Genomic DNA, 24,374 nt, shown 5'->3' on the forward strand with positions numbered 1-24,374 from the left:
TTTTAACGAATATAAGATTCAGTCTGGGGTCAGGCATTACATTTAGTTATTATGTCTGGTTAGCCACCTTTAATCTGGAGTGTTTCCGCAACCTAAGAAATTACCCACTTCCTCTCAGTTTTCAAATTATTCGCATGAATGGATACAAGGTAGACTCTTATAATTTATTTCTGGTTTCTCTGTATCAATGGTTGTCTTCCCTTGTCACTTCTTATTTTTTATATTTGTGCTTTGTTTTTGTAAATCTTGATTAAAGTACTTACGTGGCTTGTCTTTTTTTTTTTTTTAATGTTTATTTTTGAGAGAGAGCAATCGCAAGTGCGTAAGCGAGGGAGGGGCAGAGAAAGAGGGAGACACAGAATCCGAAGTAGGCTCCAGGCTCTGAGCTGTCAGCATAGAGCCTGATGCGGGGCTCGAACCCACGAACAGCGAGATCATGACCTGAGCCAAAGTCAGACGCTTAACCAATTGAGCCACCCAGGCACCCCTCTTTTTGTTTTTGTTTTGTTTTTTTTTTTGTTTTATCAAAGAACCAGGATTATGATTTATTAATCTGATCTATAGTTTTTCTCCTCTCTGCCTTATTATTTTCATCCTTGTGCCTTTCTTGGTTCCTTTTCAAGTAGAGAGTTTGCTTTTATTCTTTTACTTTTATTAATATAAATATCTAGGCTATGAATTTCTGTCTTACCTCTGTGTTAAATGGTTCCGTAGTTTCTGATACGTAGGGTTTTCATTCTAATTATTTTCATAAAATCGGTAATTTGTTTGTATTTCCTCTTTCACTTAAGAGTTCTATTCTTAAATTTCTACAAAGAAAGTTTCTTTAAATTTCATTTTTTAATTTTAATAGTTTTGTTACATTGTAACAAATCTGCTATGGAACTTACTAATGTTTTCTTTGTGCATTCTATAATTAATGTTTGTTACAGTTCCATATGCACTGAGTTAAAGTATATGCTCCATTATCAGGGTGTAATGTTTGATATATACCCTAAAGATTGACCTTATTACGTTTATTTTTCTACTTCACCTGTCTCATACTGAGGGATATGTTAAATTCTTCTGTTATTAGTGTGTTTCTCAGTATTTCTCCTTGGAACTCATAAAGGTTTTTTTTTTAATGTTTATTGATTTATTTTGAGAGAACACAAGCAGAGGAGGGTGAGAGAGAGAAAGAGAGGGTGGGAGGGAGGGAGAGAATAGAGAGAATAGAAGGAGGGAGAGAAGCAGGCTCCACACTCAGGGGGAGTCCAATGCAGGGCTCTGTCTCACGACCATGAGATGACCTGAGCTGAAATCAGGAGTTGGACATGTAACCCACTGAGCCACCCAGGCACTCCTACAACTCTTAGAGCTTTTATCTTATACAAGGTGGAAGCTGTATTATTTGATGCCTATACATAACTGTTACACCTTCTTGTATCATTTTAGCTTTACTTACAGTATCCTTTGTTTTGTTTCATCCTTTTGGACTTAGTCTACTTTGACATCAAAAATGAAAACTCTGCCTCCTAACTATTATTGCCATTTGCTTGGTACATGTTGGTCCACTTTTATTTGTAGCCCTTTGAATCATTGTTTCAAGTGTGTCTCTTGAATACAGCCTGGAATGGAGTTTTGTTTTATAATGAATTTAATTTTTTTTCTTTTAACAAAACGGGCCTGTTCATTTGCTAATATGACAGTTTAGTCTCAATTCTACCCTTTAGTCTTAGTTTTTTGTTGGACTTAACAAAAGGACTGCTACAGGCATCTTATAAAGTTTTCCCGGTCACCTTAAGATTGTATGAAGCTCATCCTTTATGGGTTCCTTGGGAAGGGCACATGTGCATAAAGTTCCATGAGTTCTGGCACGTTCCAAACTCTTCTTCTGTGGCTTTGAAACTTGAACAGCTTGGCTGGATGTAATATCCTTAAGAAACAAAGTATGGACTAAATTTCTTGAAAATGCTATTTTACTGTTGCCTTGCTTTGTATGTTGCTTTTGAGAAATCTGATGCCATTCTAATTTTTTTGGCTTTTTAATTCATGTTTTACTTGGAGGCTCTTTTTGTTTTGTTTTGCTTTTTTGTTTTTTAATCTTTCTAATTGTACAATGATCTTGGAATTGCTCATTCTGGCAGTTTTCTCCTTTAACATGTACACGCATGTCTTTTTTTATTCAGGAAAATCTTTGAATTACAGTTTTAAAATTTTTTTATGTATTTATTATTGAGAGAAAGACACAGAGCGTGAGCAGGGGAGGGTTAGAGAGAGGGGGGAGACACAGAATCCGAAGTAGGCTCCAGGCCCTGAGCTGTCAGCACAGAGCCTGTCGCGGAGCTTGAACTCACAAACTGTGAGATCATGCCCTGAGCCGAAGTCGGTCGCCCAACCGACTGAGCCACCCAGGCACCCCTGAATTATAGTTTTAAATACTAATTCAGTTCTCATTTTCATTTTCTGTTCTGTTTTCATTTCTTCAGGACACTAGTAGTAATGTTCAACCTGCTTTGTGTCATTTTTTTCAACCACTTTCTCTCTGACCCTTTTTACTTCTTTCCTTTATTGCTTTTCCTCATTGCCCTTCATTAGGTTTTTATTGGCATCTGTTCTCCTAAGGGTACCTTGTAATCTACTTTTCATTCATGATACAATTTTGTCTCCCCCCTCCCCCACCTTCTTTTCTGAGGTTTATGCATCTTTTATTTCTTCCTTTTCCCATCCCATTTCTACAGCAGTTTTTTTGAATTTCTGATTTAACTCCCTCCCCCACCCCCGTATTTACAAACATTTGTTTGAGGGTATTTAATTCAGGTTGGATTGATTTCATTTTCAGTTTTTTTCAGTCTCATTGTGGACTTTTTGGGGGAGACTTTATCAGGCAAAAAAAACCAAAAACCAAAACCAAACACTTTCATTAGCAAATGTCTGATATTTTATAGTAGTTCTGTATGGATGTGGTCTCCTTTTTTTCTATTTCTGTTCATTTTGTGATCAGGGTTCCTGATTTCAGAACTTTTTATTCCCAGTTCTGCCCTTCTGTGCAGTTTCTTTTATGATAATCTATTAAGTTGTGGTGGGGGTTGGGGGTTGGCCTATGTTTCACTTTTATTTCTGTAGGATCCTTAATTTTTCACTCATTCTTTTCCTTCACTTCCTAGTCTAAAAGGGGTGGCACTTTTCTTAAAATTTTTCTTGAGCTATAATTGACATATAACATTCCTTTCTTTTCTTTTCTTTTTTTTTTTTTGAGAGAGAGAGAGAGAGAGAGAGAGAGACAGAGCATGAGTGGGGGAGGGGCGGAGAGAGAGGGAGACACAGAATCAGAAGCAGGCCCCAGGCTCTGAGCTGTCAGCACAGAGCCGGACGGAGGGCTGCAACCCATGAACCAGGACATCATGACCTGAGCCGAGGAAGTCAGATGCTAAGCTGACTGAACCACTCAGGCACCCCAGACTTATAACATTATTTTAATTTCAGGTATACAGTATAATGATTTCATATTTGGATATATTGTGAAATGATCACCACCACAATAAGTCTAGTGAATATCATCACATAATAGAGTTTTTTTCTTCTTGTAGTGAGAACTTTTAAGATCTACTTTCTTAGCAACTTTGAAATATGGGATACAGAATTATTTTTTTTACATTTAATAACTTGTTTTATTATTTTATTTTTTTAAATTTACATCCAAATTAGTTAGTATATAGTGCAACAATGATTTCAGGAGTAGATTCCTTAATGCACCTTACCCAGTTAGCCCATCCCCCCTCCCACAACCCCTCCAGCAACCCTCAGTTTGTTCTCAGCATTTAAGAGTCTCTCATGTTTTGTTCCCCTCCCTGTTTTTTTATTATTTTTGTTTCCCTTCCCTTATGTTCGTCTGTTTTGTCTCTTAAAGTCCTCATATGAGTGAAGTCATATGATTTTTGTCTTTCTCTGACTAATTTTGCTTATTATGATACCCTCCAGCTCCATCCATGTAGTTGCAAATGGCAAGATTTCATTCTTTTTGATTGCCGAGTGATATTCCATTGTATATATATACACCACTTCTTTATCCATTCATCCATCGATGGACATTTGGGCTCTTTCCATACTTTGGCTATTGTTGATAGTGCTGCTATAAACATGGGAGTGCATGTGTCTCTTCAAAACAGCACACCTGTATCCCTTGGATAAATGCCTAGTAGTGAAATTAATTGCTGGGTCATAGGGTAGTTCTAGTTTTAATTTTTTAAGGAACCTCCATACTGTTTTCCAGAGTGGCTGCACCAGCTTGCATTCCCACCAGCAATGCAAAAGAGATCCTCTTTCTCTGCATCCTCACCAACATCTGTTGTTGCCTGAGTTGTTAATGTGAGCCATTCTGACAGGTGTGAGGTGGTATCTCATTGTGGTTTTGATTTGTATTTCCTTGTTGATGAGTGATGTTGAGCATTTTTTCATGCGTCGGTTGGCCATCTGGATGTCCTCTTTGGAGAAGTGTCTATTCATGTCCCCTGAACATTTCTTCACTGGATTATTTGTTTTTTGGGTGTTGAGTTTGATAAGTTCTTTATAGATTTTAGATACTAACCCTTTATCTGATATGTCATTTGCAAATATCTTCTCCCATTCTGTTGGTTGCCCTTTAGTTTTGCTGTTTGTTTCCTTCGCTGTGCAGAAGCTTTTTATCTTGATGAGGTCCCAGTACTTCATTTTTGCTTTTGTTTCCCTTGCCTCCGGAGATGTGTTAAGTAAGAAGTTGCTGTAGCCAAGATCAAAGAAGTTTTTGCCTGCTTTCCTTGAGGATTTTGATGGCTTCCTGTCTTACATTGAGGTCTTCCATCCATTTTGAGTTTATTTTTGTGTATGGTGTAAGAAAGTGGTCCAGGTTTAGTCTTCTGCATGTCGCTGTCCAGTTTCCCAGCACCACTTGCTGAAGAGACTGTCTTTATTCCATTGGATATTCTTTCCTGCTTTGTCAAAGATTAGTTGGCCACATGTTTGTGGGTCCATTTCTGGGTTCTCTATTCTGTTCTATTGATCTGAGTGTCTGTTCTTGTGCCAGTACCATACTGTCTTGATGATTACAGCTGTGTAGTTTAGCTTGAAGTCTGGGATTGTGATGCCTCCTGCTTTGGTTTTCTTTTTCAAGATTGCTTTGGCTATTCGGGGTCCTTTCTGGTTCCATACAAATTTTAGGATTATTTGTTCTAGCTCTGTGAAGAATGCTGGTGTTATTTTGATAGGGATTGCTTTGAATATGTAGATTGCTTTGGGTAGTGTTGACATGTTAACAATATTTGTTCTTCCTCTCCAGAAGCATGGAATCTTTTTCTATTTTTTGTGTCTTCTTCAATTTCTTTCATAAGCTTTCTGTAGTTTTCAGTGTATAGATTTTTCACCTCTTTGGTTAGATTTATTCCTAGGTATTTTAGGTTTTTGGTGCAACAGTAAATGGGATCAATTCCTTGATTTCTCTTTCTGTCGCTTCATTGTTGGTGTATAGGATTGCAACCATTTTCTGTGCGTTGATTTTATATCCTGCAACTTTGCTGAATTCATGAATCAGTTCTAGCAGTTTTTTGTGTGGAATCTTTTGGGTTTTCCATATAGAGTATCATGTTGTCTGTGAAGAGTGAAAGTTTGACCTCCTCCTGGCTGATTTGGATGCTTTTTATTTCTTTGTGTTGTCTGATTGCAGAGCCTAAGACTTGTAATACTATGTTGAATAACAGTGGAGAGAGTGGACATCTCTGTCTTGTTCCTGACCTTAAGGGGAAAGCTCTCAGTTTTTCCCCATTGAGGATGATATTAGCATTGGGTCGTTCATATATGGCTTTTATGATCTTGAGGTATGCTCCTTCTATCCCTACCTTCTTGAGGGTTTTTATCAAGAAAGGATGCTGTATTTTGTCAAATGCTTTCTCTGCATCTATTGAGAGCATCATATGGTTCTTGTCCTTTCTTTTATTGATGTGATGGATCACATTGATTGTTTTGCGGATATTGAACCAGCCCTGCATCCCAGGTATAAATCCCGCTGGGTCGTGGTGAATAATGTTTTTAATGTATTGTTGGATCCAGTTGGCTAATAATATCTTGTTGAGGGTTTTTGCATCCATTTCGTCAGGGAAATTGGTCTATAGTTCTCCTTTTTAGTGGGGTTTCTGGTTTTGGAATCAAGGTAATGCTGGCTTCATAGAAAGAGTTTGGAAGTTTTCCTTCCATTTTTATTTTTTTGGAACACCTTCAAGAGAATAGGTGTTAACTCTTCTTAAATGTTTGGTAGAATTTCCCTGAAAGCCATCTGGCCCTGGACTCTTGTTTTTTGGCAGATTTTTTATTGCTAATTTGATTTCCTTACTGGTTATGGGTCTGTTCAAATTTTCTATTTCTTCCTGTTTCAGTTTTGGTAGTGTATTTGTTTCTAGGAATTTCTCCATTTCCTCCAGATTGCCCATTTTATTGGCATATAATTGCTCATAATATTCTCTTATTATTTTTATTTCTGCTGTGTTGGCTGTGCTCTCTCCTCTTTCATTCTTGATTTTATTTATTTGGGTCCTTTCCTTTTTCTTCTTGATCAAACTGGCTAGTGGTTTATCAGTTTTGTTAATTCTTTCAGAGAACCAGCTTTTGGTTTCATTGATCTGGTTTTTGGTGTTTTTTTTTTTTGTTTGTTTGTTTTGATAGCATTAATTTCTGCCCTAATCTTTATTATTTCCTGTCTTCTGCTGTTTGTGGGTTTTATTTGCTGTTCTTTTTCCAGCTCCTTAAGGCATAAGGTTACGTTGTATATCTGTGATCTTTCTTCCTTCTTTAGGGAGGCCTAGATTGCTATATACTTTCCTCTTATGATCCCCTTTGCTGCGTCCCAGAGGTTTTGGGTTGTGGTGTTTATCATTTTCATTGGCTTCCATATACTTTTTAATTTCCTCTTTAACTTCTTGGTTGGCCCATTCATTCTTTAGTAGGATGTTCTTGAGTCTCCAAGTATTTGTTATCTTTCCAAATTTTTTCTTGTGGTTGATTTTGAGTTTCATAGCATTGTGGTCCAAAAATATGCACGGTATGATCTCAATCTTTTTGTACTTACTTAGGGCTGATTTGTGTCCCTATATGTGGTCTATTTTGGAGAACGTTCCATGTGCACTGGAGAAGACTGTATATTCTGCTGCTTTATGATGAACTGTTCTGAATATATCTGTTAAGTCCATCTGGTCCAGTGTGTCATTCAAAGCCATTGTTTCCTTGTTGATTTTTTGATTAGATGATCTGTCCATTGTTGTGAGTGGGGTGTTGAAGTCTCCTACTATTATGGTATTACTATCGATGAGTCTCTTTATGTTTGTGATTGATTTATATATTTGGGTGCTCCCACATTTGGCACATAAATGTTTACAATTGTTAGGTCTTCTTGGTGGATAGACCCCTTGATTATGATATAATGCCCTTCTGCATCTCTTGATACAGTCTTTAAAGTCTAGATTGTCTAATATAAGTATGGCTACTCTGACTTTCTTGTGTTGAGAATTAGCATGATAGCTGGTTCTCCATCCCCTTATTTTCAATCTGAAGGTGTCTTTAGGTCTAAAGTGAGTCTCTTATAAACAGCATATAGATGGATCTTGTTTTCTTATCCATTCTGTTACCCTATGTCTTTTGATTGGAGCATTGAGTCCATTGACGTTTAGAGTGAGTACTGAAAGATATGAATTTATTGCCATTATGATGCTTGTAGAGTTGGAGTTTCTGGTGGTGGTCTCTGGTCCTTTATAATCTTTGTTGCTTTTGGTATTTATTTATATATATATTTTTTCATCTTTTCTCCCTTCAGAGAGTCCCCCTTAAAATTTCTTGCAGGGCTGGTTTAGTGGTCACAAACTCCTTTAATTTTTGTTTGGGAAACTTTTTATCTCTCCTTCTATTTTGAATGACAGTCTTGCTGGATAAAGAATTCTTGGCTGCATATTTTTCTGTTTAAGCACATTGAATATAGGATACAGAATTATTAACTGTAGTTACCATGTAATATATTATATCCCCATGAATTATCTTATAACTGGAAATTTATACCTTTGGACCCCCTTTATCCATCTTGTTCACTCTCAACCCCTGGTACCCACCAATCTGTTTTCTGTATCTAAGCTTGGTTGTTGTTTTGTTTTGTTTTAATGTTTATTTTAGAAGGAGAGAGAGCATGCGCACGCAAGCACAGGGGAGGGGCAGAGAGAGGGAGACACAGAATCTGAAGCTGGCTCTAGGCTCTGAGCTTTCAGCACAGAGCCTGATGCCGGGTTTGAACTCAAGAACTGCAAGATCATGCCCTGAGCCGAAGCCAGATGCTTAACCAACTGAGCTACCCAAATGCTCCATATTTTGTTTTGTTTTTACATTGCACATATACATGGAATAACCAGTCTTATTGGACTCTCCCCAAGAAGTACAGCTTCCTTGAAGCTGTGCGGTTAGGTTCTACTTTTTTTCTAGTGCCTTCTCTGTAAAGAGAAGTCTTTACATACATAATCTTGCAGGACTATGAATTACCAAATTCTTACCTGTTTTCAGAATTTTTGTTATTTGTTGTCTCACTTTTTCTTTCTTAGGGTAGTTAGCTTCCCTGGGGCTGCCACGTTAGGGTCTGCATATTTTCCAGCTCCTTCCATAGTAGGGCTATGAATTACCAAATCCTTATATGTGTTCAACATATTTGTATTTGTTGTCTCACTTCCTGTTTAAGGGAGTTTTGTCTGTGTTCCTTCTGGGTCCTCTGTTCCCTTCTTGCAACAGTCTTTTCTGCCTCCTCTCCCCAACTTAGCATCTACAAGCTTTCGATGCTCTGTTAGGATTTTTTTGTTTGTTTGTTTGTTTTTCCCTTTACTTACAGGTAGTTTGAAAATTTGTGTTTTCTGGATCCTAGAACTGCTGAAGGAATTGATCCTGTGGGTTTTATTTGTCCTTGTTGATTTTTATTTTGCTTTTTGTGGAAAGATAATATGGGGTTTTAAAATCAGAATGCCAGGAGCACCTGAGTGGCTCAGTTGGTTGAGTGTCTGACTTCAGCTCGGGTCATGATCCCACAGTTTGTGGGTTTGAACCTCGCAGCAGGCTCGTTGCTGTCAGTGCGGAGTCCATTTTGGATCCTCTGTTCCCTGCCCCCCCACCCTCCGTCTCTGCCCCTCCCCTGCTCATGCTCTCTCTGTCAAAAATAAATAATAAACATTAAGAAATAGAAATCAGAATGCCACTATTATTCCCCAAACCGGAGTACTTCTTTAATGGAAGTTTTGTAAATGAAGAAATTCAAAGCAAATGTTACAGTTATATACATTTGTCCTTAAAAGAGAAGCTAGAGTTTTGAGATTCCTAAATTTAATGTAGTTAATGTCTATGTTAAGTACCATTTCTCTGGCCTTTATTGTAGTTGTTATCATGAAAAAAAAGACTTAATAATAACCACAGATTTTTGTATTTTATTTCACTATCAATTGTTTGTACCTTTTTCCTTCTGAAAATATCATTCTGAGAACTGACCAAAGAACATCTGAAAATGCAGACTTATTTGTAGGTGAGTTGACTAAGGTTCAGAGAGATGTGAGATAAGGTAGATGTGGTATAAGGTAGATGGAGATGTGACTAGAACCCTGACTTCCAGACCATTTCTCTTTCTTCAACATTAGACTTTTCTTTTTAGGAGTCAAGACAATCCATGTATAGTTTGGCCATTGTACAAAGTATAATTCTAGGCTGTAAATCTGTGATCTATATAGTAATAAAATAGAAGAGAAGAGTTTGTCAAGAAGGTATAGGACCAGGGCACCTGGGTGGCTCAGTCGGTTAAGCGTCCAACTTCGGCTCAGGTCATGATCTCACAGTCCATGAGTTCGAGCCCCACGTCGGGCTCTGTGCTGATAGCTCAGAGCCTGGAGCCTGTTTCAGATTCTGTGTCTCCCTTGCTCTCTGACCCTTCCCCATTCATGCTCTGTCTCTTTCTGTCTCAAAAATAAATGTTAAAAAATAAAAAGAAAAAAGAAGGTATAGGACCTAGGGGTGCCTGGCTGGCTCAGTCTGTAGAGCATGTGATTCTTGATCTTGGGGTTGCGAGTTCAAGCCCCATGTTGGGCATGGAGCCTACTTAGAAAAAAAAGCTATAAAACCTCCCAGAATGATGTCCTTGAGGGAAGAGCAGTAGGATTTTAAAAAAGCTTGCAGCTACGATGTGCTGTTTTAAAGCAAGGACTTTAACTGTGGGAAAATAAAATGGTTATGTTATTCATAAAGGAGCTGCAAGCACTCTACAACTTTAACCTTTTATGTTTCCATTGAAGTCAAAAGTAAACAGTGTGACCTTTTAGTTTTGGATTTTCTTAAAATTATAAAGAAATATGCCAGGAAAATATTACCAAGGAGAAATGCTAATTTATTGATTTTTTTTTTTCTGTGATCTTTTGTATTTTGCTGATTCTTGAGTTTTTCAATGTGAATTCAGAAGGGTTACACACACACACACACACACACACACACACACACACACGAAACTAAAGGGAGTCATAATTTGAATGCATGCCTTAAACAAGTAGGATCAGTCTAATAGGTTCCTAATTAGGAAATGACATTTATGAGGCAAAGTTAAATCATTATGGGTCTGTTTCCTTTAATTTTGGGAGACTTACTTAGGTGAAATGCACTGTTTGTTTACTGCTGTGTTTTCTGGCATCATGGTTTAGGGAATAATTTCATCTTAAATATAGTCTGTGAGGTCCTTTTATATGCTCGGCACTCTCCCAGGTGCTTTACATCAGTTTATTATGACTATTAAAACAGTGGTTCAAAATAAGTTGGTATCCCCATTTTGATGACAAGAAGAGTAAAACATGAAAAGGAAACTTTTTCAAGATTATAGTTTTAAGCAGTGGCACAAACTCAAATCTCTAAGAAGAACTATCTTCAGTATCACAATTCTATAGAAGCATCAGACTAAGATAGGATTCAGAACACATTTGTACAATGTAGACCATAGCCTTAATTATTTGGTAATTGAGTACTCTCTGGTAATATTTGTCTGGCAAATAATGTTCTTTCTGACTATAAGACTCCTTGCCTGAGAGCCCATTATATTTATTAGAAATGGACAGAAGCATTACCAGTATGTATCGCTATTGTTCCTCCAGCCTACAATTCTATCTGAATAGAATACCAGTGGGTTATTCATGAAGGATCTTGGTATTTGCTTTCTAGGACATGAGCTATGGACCATCACATGTACCATGGGACAAGGGAGAAAATATGCCATTCTTCATATAAACTAACAAAAGCCACTAAAGTTAATTTGGTTTTACGTATTTGGAAAGCAAACATCCGTTTAACATTTGTTACTAGTTCTTTCTTAAACTTGATATACAGTAAGACAAAGGCAGTAAAGCCTTTGACATCAAATTTTAATCATTTTTAAATTGCTTTGGTACAAAGGATGTACTGAGGTACAATGTTATTTTTTTTCATATTTTAGATACAAAATAAATAGTCATAAATTCCTGTTTCTTTTTAAAATTTTTCTGTTTTTTTATTTTTATTTTTTTATTTTTTTTTTTCAACGTTTTTTTTATTTATTTTTGGGACAGAGAGAGACAGCATGAACGGGGGAGGGGCAGAGAGAGAGGGAGACACAGAATCGGAAACAGGCTCCAGGCTCTGAGCCATCAGCCCAGAGCCTGACGCGGGACTCGAACTCACGGACCGCGAGATCGTGACCTGGCTGAAGTCGGACGCTTAACCGACTGCGCCACCCAGGCGCCCCGTTTTTTTTAATTGAAGTATAAACGTATGGTAATAGATTAGCTTCAGGTGTACAACATAATGATTCATCAATTCTGTATCTTAGTGCTCACCATGGTAAGTGTAGTCACCATTTGTCACCAAACAATATACAAAATTATTGATTTTGTTCCCTATGCTGTACTTTTCATTTCCGTGAGTTATTTCATAACTGTAAACCTGTTTTCTTAATCCCTTTTATCTATTTCAGCCATCCCTCCACCCACCTCCCCTCTGGCAACCATTATTTTATTCTCTATATCTAAGAATCTATTTTTGTTCATTTGTTTTGTTTTGTTTTTTAGATTCCACATATATTGAAATCATATGGTATTTGTCTTTCTCTAGCTTATTTTGCTTTGTGTAATACCTTCTAGGTCCATGCATATTATCACAAATGTCAAGTCTCATTCTTTTTTATGACTGAATAATATTCCATTATGTCTGTCTATTCTATTTCCCATCTTCTTTATCCATTCATCTGTTGAAAGACCCTTGGGTTGCATCCGTATCTTGGCTATTGTAAATAATGCTGCAGTAAACATAAGGGTACATACATCTTTTTGAATTAGCGTTTTCATTTTCTTTAGGTAGTGCATCCAGTAGTGCAATTGCTGGGTTGTATGCTATTTCTATTTTAATTTTTTTGAGGACCTCCCATACTGTTTTCCACAGTAGCTGTGCCAATTTAAATGCACGAGAGTTCCTTTTATGTGAATGCTGCAGCTAGGACTCCTAGTAGCATGTTCAAGAAAAGTGGTCTTGTTCCTGTGCTCAGAAGAAAAGCTTTCTCAGGGGTGCCTGGATGGCTTAGTCAGTTAAGCATCCAAATTTGGCTCAGGTTAGGATCTCACGGCTTGTGGATTCAAGCCCTGTGTCGGGCTCTGTGCTGACAGCTCGGATCCTGGAGCCTGCTTTAGATTCTATGTCTCCCTCTCTCTCTCTGCCCCTCCTCTGCTCATGCTCTGTCTTCCTCTCTCTCTCAAAAATAAACATTAAATTTTTTAAGAAGAAAAGCAGGGCATCAGTATTTCACCACAGTATGATGTTATCTGTGGGCTTTTCATATATGGCCTTTATTATGTTGAGGTATGTTCCCTGTAAACCGATTTCGCTGAAGATTTTTAACATGAACAGATGTTGAAAATTGTCACGTGCTTTTTCTGCATCTGTTGGGATGATCATGTGATTTTTATCTTTCATTTTGTGGATGTGCTGTATCACATTGATTGATTTGCAAATATTAAACCATCTTTGCATCCTTGGAATGAATCCCACTTGGTCATGGTGAATGATCATTTTAATGTATTGTTGAATGTGGTTTGCTAATATATTGAGGATTTTCGCATGTTCATCAGTGATAATCGCCTATAGTGTTCTTCTTTTATAATGTCTTTGTCTAGTTTTGGTATCAGAGTAATGCTGGCCTCACAGAATGAATTTGGGAGCTTTCCTCCTTCTGTTCTTTAGAATACTTTGAGAAGAATATGTATTTGTGTGTGTGTGTGTGTGTGTGTGTGTGTGTGTATTTTCTTTTAGTATTGACTCTTCTTTAAATATTTGGTACAATTCACCTGTGACTGCATCTGGTTCTAGACTTTTGTTTGTTGGGAGTTTGATTACTGATTCAATTTCGTTGCTAGTTACTGGTGTGTTCAAATTTTCTATTTCTTCCTCATTTAGGTATGGAAGTTTATAGGTTTCTAAGAATTTATTCATCTAGGTTGCCCAGTTTGTTGGCATATGATTTTTCATAATATTCTTATAATCCGTTGTATTTCTGTGCTATAAGTTGTTTATCCACCTTCATTTCTGATTGAGTCCTTTGTTTTTGTTGATGAATCTGGCTAAAGGTTTATCGGTTTTGCCTTTGTGGAAAACCAGTTTGGTGTCATTGAACTTTTCCATGGTTATTTTTAGTCTCTGTTTTATTTCTGCTCTAGTCTTAATATTTCCTTCTATTAGCTTTGGGCCATATTCTTTGTCTAGATTTCTTAATTTAAGGGTTTGTAAGGTGTTTGAGATTTTTGTTTCTTGAGTTAGACCTGTATTGCTATAAATTTCCCTCTTAAAATTCATTTTTGCTGCATCCCAAAGATTTTGTACAGTTGTATTTCTCATTTATCTCCATGTATTTTTACTTCCTCTTTGATTTCTTGGTTGACCTATTGATTGTTTAGTAGCATATTGTTTAGTCTCTGTGTATTTGTATTCTTTGCAGGTTTTTTCTTGTAATTGATTTCTAGTTTCATACTGTTGTAGCCAGAAAAGATGCTTGATAGTATTTCAATCTTGAATTTATAGACATTTGTTTTATGGTCTAATATGTCCTGGAGAATGTTCTATGTGCACTTGAAAACAACATGTGTTCTGTTTTCAGATGAAATGTTTCGTATATATGTTAGGTCCACTGGTCCAATGTGCCATTCAGGATACTGTTTCCCGTTAACTTTCTGTCTGGATGGCATATACATTGATGTAAGTGTTGTGTTAAAGGCCCCTACCATTATTGTATTACTGTCAATTTCTCCGTTTAGGTCTGTTAGTAATTGCTTTATATATTTGGATGTTCCAATGATGGGTGCATAGATATTTACAATTATTAACCCTGTTTTTAAATTTTTCCCTTTATCATTATATGATGCCCTTCTTTGTCTTTTGTTACAGTCTTTGTTTTAAAGTCTGTTTTGTGGGATATAAATATTGCTGCTCAGGCTTTTTTTCCACTTCTGTTTGCATGGAACCTTTTTCCATTCTTTAAGTGGTCTAAAGTGAGCCTCTTACAGGCGGCAAATGGATAGGTCTTTTTTTTTTTTTTTTAAATCTGTTCATTTACCCTGTATCTTTTGATTGTAACATTTAGTCCTTTTATATTAAAAGTAACTATCCATAGGTATGTAATTATTGCCGTTTTTTTGTGCCTTATTTTCTGGTTCTTCTCTATTCCTTTCTTCTCTTGCTCTCTCTTGTGGTTTGATGGCCTTTAGTATTATGCTTGGATTCCTTCCTCTTTTTTTGTGTTTTCTTATTTATTATAGGTTTTTGATTTGTGGTTGCCATTAGGTTCCTATATAAAATCTTACGGGTGTAGCAGTTTATATAAAGTTGATGATTGCTTAAGTTTAAACATATTCTAAAAGCACTAAATATTTACTTCCCCACCCTCGTTTTATGAATGTCATATATATATATATGTCATATATATATATATGTTATATATATATGAATATTTTTTTTTAAAGTTTATTCATTTTGAGAGAGAGAGAGAGAGAGAGAGAGAGCAAGAGCATGAGCAGGGGAGGGGCAGAGAGAGAGAGAGAATCTTAAGCAGGCCCTACACTCTCAGTGTAGAGCCCAGTGTGGGGCTCGAACTCCCGAACCGTGAGGTCATGGCCTGAGCTGAAATCAAGTCAGACACTTAACTGACTGAGCCACCCATGCACCCCACGAATGTCATATTTTATGTCATTTTATTTATGTGTATCCCTTGACTCATTTTGTATATTTTACTACTTTCATGTTTTTTTTTTTTTTTACCTCCATACTGGTTTTATAAGTGATTTACCTGCCTTTGTTATATGTTTGCATTTATCTGTGAAATTTTTTCTTTCATAATTTTCTTATTATGGCCTTTTCTTTCCAGTCAGGATTCCCTTCAACATTTTGTGTAAGTCAAGTTTGGTGGTGATAAACTCCTTTAACTTCTGTTTGTCTAGGAAACTCTTTATCTCTCCTGTTCCAAACAGTTCTGTTGCTGGGTAGAATATTCTGGATACTTTCCTGTAAGCACTTTGACTGTATCATGACACTACCTTCTGGCCTGCAAGTTTCTGCCAAAAAGTCAGCCAGTAGCCTTATGGAGTTCCCCTTGTATGCAACTGTTTTTTGCTCTTGCTTTTAAAATTCTTTTAATAATTAACATGGCAAGGGGCACCTAGTTGACTCAGTTGGTTGAATGTCCAACTTTGGCTCAGGTCATGATCTCCCAGCTTGTGAGTTCGAGCCCCACATCAGCCTCTGTGCTGACAGCTCAGAGCCTAGAGCCTGTTTCAGATTCTGGGTCTCCCTCTCTCCCCCTCCCTCACTCATTCTCCCTCTCTCCCTCTCTCAAAAATAAATAAACTTTAAAAAAAATTTTTAAAAATAACATGGCAAAAATGATGTAGGGAGGTGTGGACTTCCTTGGGTTCATCTTGTTGGAGGGTCTCTGCCTCCTGTATATGGATGTCTGTTTCTTTCAGGTTATGGAAGTTTTCAGCTGTAATTTATTCAAATAAGTTTTCTGCCCCTTCTTGCTTCTCCTTCAGAGAACTTATGTTATTATGCCTGATGAAATCGTTGAGGGAAATGAAATGCTTTCCATTTCCCTGTCTTCCAGATCACCAGTCTGTTCTTGTGCATCCTCCATTCTGTCGTTGATTCCCTCTAGCATGGATTGAGTTCTTCATCTCTGATTGGTCGTTTTTATATTTTTTCTCTGTTAAAGATCTCAGGGATCTTCTACTTTTTTTTTCTCCCAAGTCCAGTGAGTATCTTTATGGCCATTACTTTGTATTCTTTATCAGGCATATTGTTTATCTCCATTTCATTTAGCCTTTTTTGCTGTGATTTTTTTTTTCCTTGTCCTTTCATTTGGAACATAGACAAAATGAGGAGACGGGACTAACTCTCTGTGTTTATTTCTGTGTATGAGGAAGGTCTGTTTCCTGCTCTTGAGAGAAGTGGCCTTGCGAAGGGAAGTTTGTGGTGCCATGTAGCACAATGCCCCTTGGTCACCAGAACCAGGCACTCCTGGGATATCTTCTCTGGGGGCTGTGCACACCCTACTGTTGTGGCTGAGTCACGTTTGCCTTTAGTCCAGTTGGCTGCAATAACCTATTATGTGTGCTGTGGGCACACCGTGCTGGGTTTGGTCACTGCATGCTTGTATGTGGGAGGTGTCTGCACCTACTCTGCCCTAGCTGTGGGCCCACCAGAGGGCAGAACACTCTCCCTGTGGGGCTCCCTGAGAGGCTTTCTTCGGAAGGGGTGAGCAGCCATACTAGATGTCTATACCCAGTCTTGTCTGCTGTAGCTGTAGGCTCACCAGGTGCAGGGCACCCTTCCTGGGTGGTCAGCTAAAAGGTTTGGCTGCTGGAACTGTGGGTGTGCTGGTGTGTGGGGTTATCTACCCCTCTATCCAAGGGAGAGTCACTTGGTCCCTGCCCAGGCTGCTTGCAGGATGTGGTGGGGCAGGAGCTGCATTTGGGGAATGCCTGTCGAGTTGTGGGAGGAGTTGTATGGGGTGGGTCTGCAGGTGAATGTGGGGGTGGGGCAGGTGGTTCTAGCAAAATAGAAGGAGAATGCACAAGTTCCCACATGTATCTGGCTATTTAAGCTGGGGGAGATGAAGGGAAGTGGTGCCTGCCTTCACTTTTGTTCTTGGAGAAGTTTCCTGAAGATGTGTCATTGCACCACATGTTTTGTGATAGTAAATAAATCTATCTTTCCACATATACCACAGGCACTTTTCAAGCTACTGCTTCTATGCTGTGTCTAGGCTGCGATATTTATTATGGGTTACTTATTTTGGGTTGTTTTAGGGTAGAGACTGTTTCCTATTGTCCTCCAGCTCTTCCAGAACTAAGCCTGCTCATTTTAAAAGTACCTGGGGTTAAACCCCACCGATTTTAAAAGCTTGTGAAGTTAAGCCCCACTCATCTTCAGGGCCAAATGTTACAGGGACTTGTCTTCCCGGTGTGTTTCCACAATGCCTAGGGTACATGGCACGGAGCCTGATCATCTCACTTCTCCATGCTTGTGGTGACCTTCCTGTTTGTTTGTGGTTAGTCTCACCGGAGGGCTTTGGTTCCCAACTGCATGTCTGCCCCTTTTACCCTTTTGGTCTGCTCTATGATTAAGCTCTGTTCTGCCAGACTCTGGGTCCTTGTTCAGTTCGTTGCACAAATGTAGCTGTTGGCTTGGTGTGTCTGTCGGGAAGGCTGAGCTCAGGATCCTCCTAATGTGCCATCTTCCAGCTCTCCCCCAACTCCTGTTAGTTCCTTTTCTGTGAACAGATAGCATTGCCTTATATTCAGAAACTTTAACAATTACAAAAGGAATTTGAGGAAAAACCATTTGAAAATTACTTGCAGACATGATGAACCCTTTTTCTTAAACATTTCAGTGTGTGTTCCTTTAATAAGGGGGATACTCCCTAACATAACTACAGTTATAAAAATCAGGAAATTAATGGCGATATATTACCTAATATAGTGGCCTTACGCAAATTTTGAAAAATAGATCCAAGATCCAATCTAGGATCAAACATTGCACTTAATTGTCATTTCTCATCAATTGTCTTTAATCTGGAACTATTGCTTAGTCTTTGTCTTTTATGATCTTGCTATTTTTGAAAAATGTAGGCCAGTTATTTTGTAGTATGTCCCTTGATTTGGGTTTGTCTGGCTTTCTCAAGATGAAAGTTACACAGGGACATCTGGGTGGCTCAGTTGATCGTCTGACTTTGGCTCAGGTCATGATCTCATAGTTTGTGGGTTCAGGCCCTGCATTGGGCTTTGTGCTGACACTCTCTGCTCCTTCCCCACTTGTGTGCGCTCTCTCTCTCTCTTGCTCAAGAATAAATAAACATTAAAAAAAATTTTTTTTTGAGAAAACAAAAGATTAGAGTTACATTTTTGTCAGGAATGCCAGACAAGCAATGTTGTCTCTCAGTGCATCATAGGAAGAGGTACTTGATACCTTTTTGTCCCATTGGTGATAATAAATTATATCACTTGATAGTGGTAGACCATTATAAAGAAGGTTTCCCATTATAAATGCAGGCATATCTCAGAGATATTGCAGGTTTGGTCCTAGACCACAGCAAAAAGGCCAGTCAGATGAATTTCTTGTTTTTTTCCGGTGCATATAAATTATGTGTTTATTTTACCATGGTATATTAAGTGTACAACAGCATTATGTCTAAAAAGGCAGTGTGCATACCTTAATACTTTATTGCTAAAAAATGCTAATCATCTGAGCTCATCATAATCACTGATCACCGTAACAAATGATGAAACAAATCATGAAATAATTTTTTTTTAACATTCTCCATATTCACTCAAATTCTCTCAATCAACCCTTAAACTAAAGGAGGAACCTGTTTGAAAGTTTTTTTTTCCAATCTTATTTTTAAATGTTATTTGGTAGGATCCGAGGTGTTGGAACAGCAGCTATTAATATGTGCCTTGTGGCAACTGGCGTTGCAGATGCATATTATGAAATGGGAATTCACTGCTGGGATATGGCAGGAGCTGGCATCATTGTTACCGAAGCTGGTGGAGTGCTAATGGACGTGACAGGTAAAATGATGGGACACTGGGGGCGCCTGGGTGGCGCAGTCGGTTAAGCGTCCGACTTCAGCCAGGTCATGATCTCGCGGTCCGTGAGTTCGAGCCCCGCGTCGGGCTCTGGGCTGATGGCTCAGAGCCTGGAGCCTGTTTCCGATTCTGTGTCTCCCTCTCTCTCTGCCCCTCCCCCGTTCATGCTCTGTCTCTCTCTGTCCCAAAAATAAATAAACGTTGAAAAAAAAAAAAAAAAAAAATGATGGGACACTGAAGCATTTTTCTCTCTGTTGGACTTTCTTTTAGTTACAGCTTTTTTCTTTTAATGTTTAACATATACTACACTTCACCTGTTGAAGGCAAAACAAAAACAAGCCATGTGATTTTCTGCAAAATCAGGCTATCAAATTTTGACAGGCAAGGAGGATAAAAAGCCAATTGTAATGTGGGACTAATAATGATAGATGGCTAAGCCTTTTTAAAGGTACCAGGAACTCGAAGGTTGAAACTAGACCACTTTCTCACACCATTTACAAAAATAAACTCAAAATGGATAAAGGACCTAAATGTGAGACAGGAAACCATCAAAACCTTAGAGGAGAAAGCAGGAAAAGACCTCTCTGACCTCAGCCGTAGCAATCTCTTACTCGACACATCCCCAAAGGCAAGGGAATTAAAAGCAAAAGTGAATTACTGGGACCTTATGAAGATAAAAAGCTTCTGCACAGCAAAGGAAACAACCAACAAAACTAAAAGGCAACCAACGGAATGGGAAAAGATATTTGCAAATGACATATCGGACAAAGGGCTAGTATCTAAAATCTATAAAGAGCTCACCAAACTCCACACCCGAAGAACAAATAACCCAGTGAAGAAATGGGCAGAAAACATGAATAGACACTTCTCTAAAGAAGACATCCAGATGGCCAACAGGCACATGAAAAGATGTTCAGCGTCGCTCCTTATCAGGGAAATACAAATCAAAACCACACTCAGGTATCACCTCACGCCAGTCAGAGTGGCCAAAATGAACAAATCAGGAGACTATAGATGCTGGAGAGGATGTGGAGAAACGGGAACCCTCTTGCACTGTTGGTGGGAATGCAAATTGGTGCAGCCGCTCTGGAAAGCAGTGTGGAGGTTCCTCAGAAAATTAAAAATAGACCTACCCTATGACCCAGCAATAGCACTGCTAGGAATTTACCCAAGGGATACAGGAGTACTGATGCATAGGGGCACTTGTACCCCAATGTTCACAGCAGCACTCTCAACAATAGCCAAATTATGGAAAGAGCCTAAATGTCCATTAACTGATGAATGGATGAAGAAATTGTGGTTTATATACACAATGAAATACTACATGGCAGTGAGAAAGAATGAAATATGGCCTTTTGTAGCAACGTGGATGGAACTGGAGAGTGTGATGCTAAGTGAAATAAGCCATACAGAGAAAGACAGATACCATATGGTTTCACTCTTATGTGGATCCTGAGAAACTTAATAGGAACCCATGGGGGAGGGGAAGGAAAAAAAAAAAAAAAAAAAAAAAGGACGTTAGAGTGGGAGAGAGCCAAAGCATAAGAGACTGTTAAAAACTGAGAACAAACTGAGGGTTGATGGGGGGTGGGAGGGAGGGGAGGGTGGGTGATGGGTATTGAGGAGGGCACCTTTTGGGATGAGCACTGGGTGTTGTATGGAAACCAATTTGTCAATAAATTTCATATATATATAAAAAAAAAAAAGGAAGAACAAAAATAAATAAATAAATACATACATAAAAAAAATAAAAAATAAAAAATAAAAATTCTTTTGGAGCAAAAAAAAAAAAAAAAAATAAAGGTACCAGGAACTCTTGAGAAGCTATCAGAAAAGTAGAGAAGGTCACTGAATCTGAGGATTGTACCAAGAGCTCTTTGAATGGTGATCATGGTGGTAGTTGACAGTGAACTGTCTCCACCATCACTTTGTGCCTTGGGCCTAGAGAGGCTGACTGCTTGCTTTGAACTGATGAAGTTTTTTACAGTGAACAGTGAACCAGGCCCAGAAGTATTCACCAGTGATCTGGGAGAAAGGCAACAAAGAAGGGAATGGAAGAAGAGTGGTATGAAATGCTTTGGAGGCAAATTTCACATAGGTTCCCAAACATTAAAGAGGTAGTAAGAGAAATAAAAAGAATTGAAAAAGAACACACAAAAGAAGGAATAGATGAAACTAATATTACACTGATGTTAACTGGAATTTAAATAAAGACTAAAAACTATAAAGATAACATTTTTCAAACTGGTATGACAGACACCACAACCCCCTCAAAAAAAAACCTGGTACTTATTAAAATACTCTTAAAACTCATTTATGCATCGCCAGAGCTTAAACATTATGGTTCTGCGACAGAGTAAAGGAAACTGAAAGTATTAAAATACTATGATTGACCATAGTACATATTGCTGTACTAGTTTTACAGGAATTCTTGTAGGAGATATAACCATTTTCCATATTTGGTTTGATTTTAGGTGAGCCATTTGACTTGATGTCACGAAGAATAATTGCTGCAAATAGTAAAACATTAGCAGAAAGGATAGCCAAAGAAATTCAAGTAGTACCGTTTCAAAGAGATGATGAAGATTAACTGCAACAGCCTCGCGTATTCAGTCACGGTTCCATCGCCCCTGTATTTGCTGACACACTGATGATGTTATAAAATTTAGGACGTTTATTTCAGATGTATAATATGATTGGCTTAAGTTGTCTTTGATATCCAGATTAAAAAATTGCAGTTTGTTGTATATTTTACTAAGACTAGGTATGCGAGAATATATGAAATGTTGCATTGTTTTAACAAACTTTGCTTGTGAGAGTGCACTTTGGGAAAGATATACAGGTAGTTGATAAGACAAAGTATCATCGACTGAAATAGCAGTTTAGAGTTTCTAAGTATATATGAGCCTCTGAAATTCTGACTGTGTACATAAGCATTCTTAACTACAAAGTTAACTTTTTGGAAAAAATTTTCTTTAGTTCCCAAAGCCATATTTAATTAAATTTGTAAGAATTAATGGGTCCTTCCTAGACCAAGGTTTTTTTTCTTTGCAGAGAACCTTGTTTTATTCATCAGTGTACACGTAGCACCTAGCAGAGTATTTGTTAAACATGGGCAGTCTAAAAATAAGCATTCAAAAGATATTTTGAAGGTAGCAATTCCTAGTTATACATAAAGCAATGAGCTCACCCTTTATTTTTACTTCAGGTGTTAAAGATGATCTCATCCTTTTCATATTTTACGGTATCATTCCTTTTAACTCTTCACATTGCCATATCATTTCAATTCCCGTACCATCAGGTATCCTTTCTACTTGTGGGCATTTCTGCAGTTAATGTTTTCCAAGACACTACAGTATTTGTTTGGAATCTTTTAAAGTCCCAATGTTTAAAAAAAAAAAAAGTTTCAAAACATTATCAGGCATCTAATTTAAATTCTATAATTAGAGTATAAAATTGTACTAAATCAGGGGCTCCTGGGTGACTCAGTTGGTTAAGTGTCCGACCTCGGCTCAGGTCGTGATCTCACGGTTTGTGGGTTCGAGCCCCGCAGCGGGCTCTGTGCTGACAGCTCAGAGCCTAGAGCCTGCTACAGATTCTGTGTCTCCCTCAGGCACTCTCTCAAAAACAACCAAACATTTAAAAAAACTGTACTAAATTCAGTATTAATGTTTGAAAGTTGTTCCTACTGATCTTGTGCACAGGAGACCTACAATCTGGCAGGTGAACTGTATTATTAATTGGTGTTTTTTTCCCCAAACTCCTTAATTTTGTTGCCACTGGATTCTATTCAGTCTTTAAATATTCCTTACTAGTCTTTGTCTTAGGAAACTCAAAATTGTTCTGGTTCATAAACATTTTAAATAAGGTCAATTGACTGCTTAGCCTTGTCCTTTGACACTTGAATAGAGTATTAATTTTTGTTAGTCTCATGTGAACCTTGTATTTGATAAAAGGAAAAGTACATTTATAAAGTTTAAGGTAGGGGATTATTGTGCACTTCATTATACTAAGATTTGAGTATTGTAATTATTTACTGTTGGTCATGTGCAGTAAAAATATACTGTATTCTGTGGTTAATTTTGCAATTAAATTTATTTAAGATTCATAAAATTTTAAGTATAACTGAACATTGTTAAAGTTTATAGTTTATGTTTGAGATTTGTGTTGAGTTGTAAATGTTGACACTTGCAGTTGTGGCTGAATATATGTTCTTGGGTTTTTTTTGTCTACAGTTTTCTCAACTTTTCTAAAAGTCTTTTAGAATAATTTTCCAAAAAGTAGATTTTTTTCCCTAAATGCAATTAATTAGATAATTTGTGGCTGAAATTTCTTTAGACATTGAAAAAAAGAGGTTTGACAAGTGAGTTATCTGCCAATAGTTTGTAAACCTTCTAGCAGTTTCTTCTAGTATTTACCTTCATCATTTTAAAGGTATATTAAAGGATATTTAAAGGCTATATTTAAAGGCTATATTCTGCTATATATTTGACTTTATTCATTATTTAAACTTGCTGTTATGGAAGATGGGGATTTTGTGCTTCTAACTCCCCCTTGAGCTACCTTTACATCCTCCTTTCATCCTCTTATAGTAATTACTAATTTACTTAATATAATCTTTGTTATTAAGTTTATATTCAGTGTTCAAGGACTTTTATTCACTGATTAACCAACTAGTATGTTATATCTTCTTACCTGTGTAATTTTTGTTCTTCCTGAAATTAACACATCGTCCCCAAGATTATAAAACCTCTTTATTAACTGCTTTCTTTTCCTCCTATAGATACATCTTTTGGGGCCCTTTTCCATCTCTTCCAGTCTGAATTGGTTACTAAATGTGTTCATAGTAGTCCTCCTGGGGCTTCTCTTTGCTTCTCTTATGTTCAGTCATCTGTGTCCTTGATTTTTTTTGTGGCAGTCCCTTATTTTGCTGAGCCCATCTTCCAGGGGTTTTCTCTGAAAATGCATTTGAGACGGAAAGTTTTGGAATCTCACAAGAAAATGTCTGTTCCTTCATTTATAGTTTGGCTAGGTCTAGAATGCTAGGTTGAAAACAGTTTTCCCTCAGAATTTGCCTCACTCTCTTTTGTTCAAAATTATTGATGAACAGTCTTTGAATTTTCAATCCATTAACAAGTAGTCCTTTTCTATTTATTTTGAGAGTGTATGAGCAGGGGAGGGGTGGAGAGAGAGAATCCCAATGAGGGGCTCCATCTCAGTAAT

General features: G+C 37.6%; 1 protein-coding gene across 7 annotated transcripts in view; it reads left to right on the forward strand.

Moving 5' to 3' along the window:
• The window catches only part of IMPA1 (inositol monophosphatase 1), a 43,196-nt gene extending 19,585 nt beyond the window's left edge, over positions 1-23,611 (forward strand). For 5 of the 7 annotated variants that reach the window (XM_030303873.1, XM_030303875.1, XM_030303877.1 and 2 more), the window contains 2 exons: positions 18,982-19,133; positions 21,626-21,898. In XM_030303873.1, coding sequence (XP_030159733.1) covers positions 18,982-19,133; positions 21,626-21,741 — 268 coding nt within the window. In that variant the 3' untranslated portion in view covers positions 21,742-21,898. Of the gene's footprint in view, positions 1-18,981; positions 19,134-21,625 lie in introns of all 7 variants that reach the window. The other 2 variants (XM_030303871.2, XM_030303872.2) reach the window with 1 other exon arrangement.
• Positions 23,612-24,374: the final 763 nt, after the last annotated feature.

This window comes from Lynx canadensis, chromosome F2, assembly GCF_007474595.2.
Source record: "Lynx canadensis isolate LIC74 chromosome F2, mLynCan4.pri.v2, whole genome shotgun sequence".
Taxonomy (NCBI): domain Eukaryota; kingdom Metazoa; phylum Chordata; class Mammalia; order Carnivora; family Felidae; genus Lynx; species Lynx canadensis.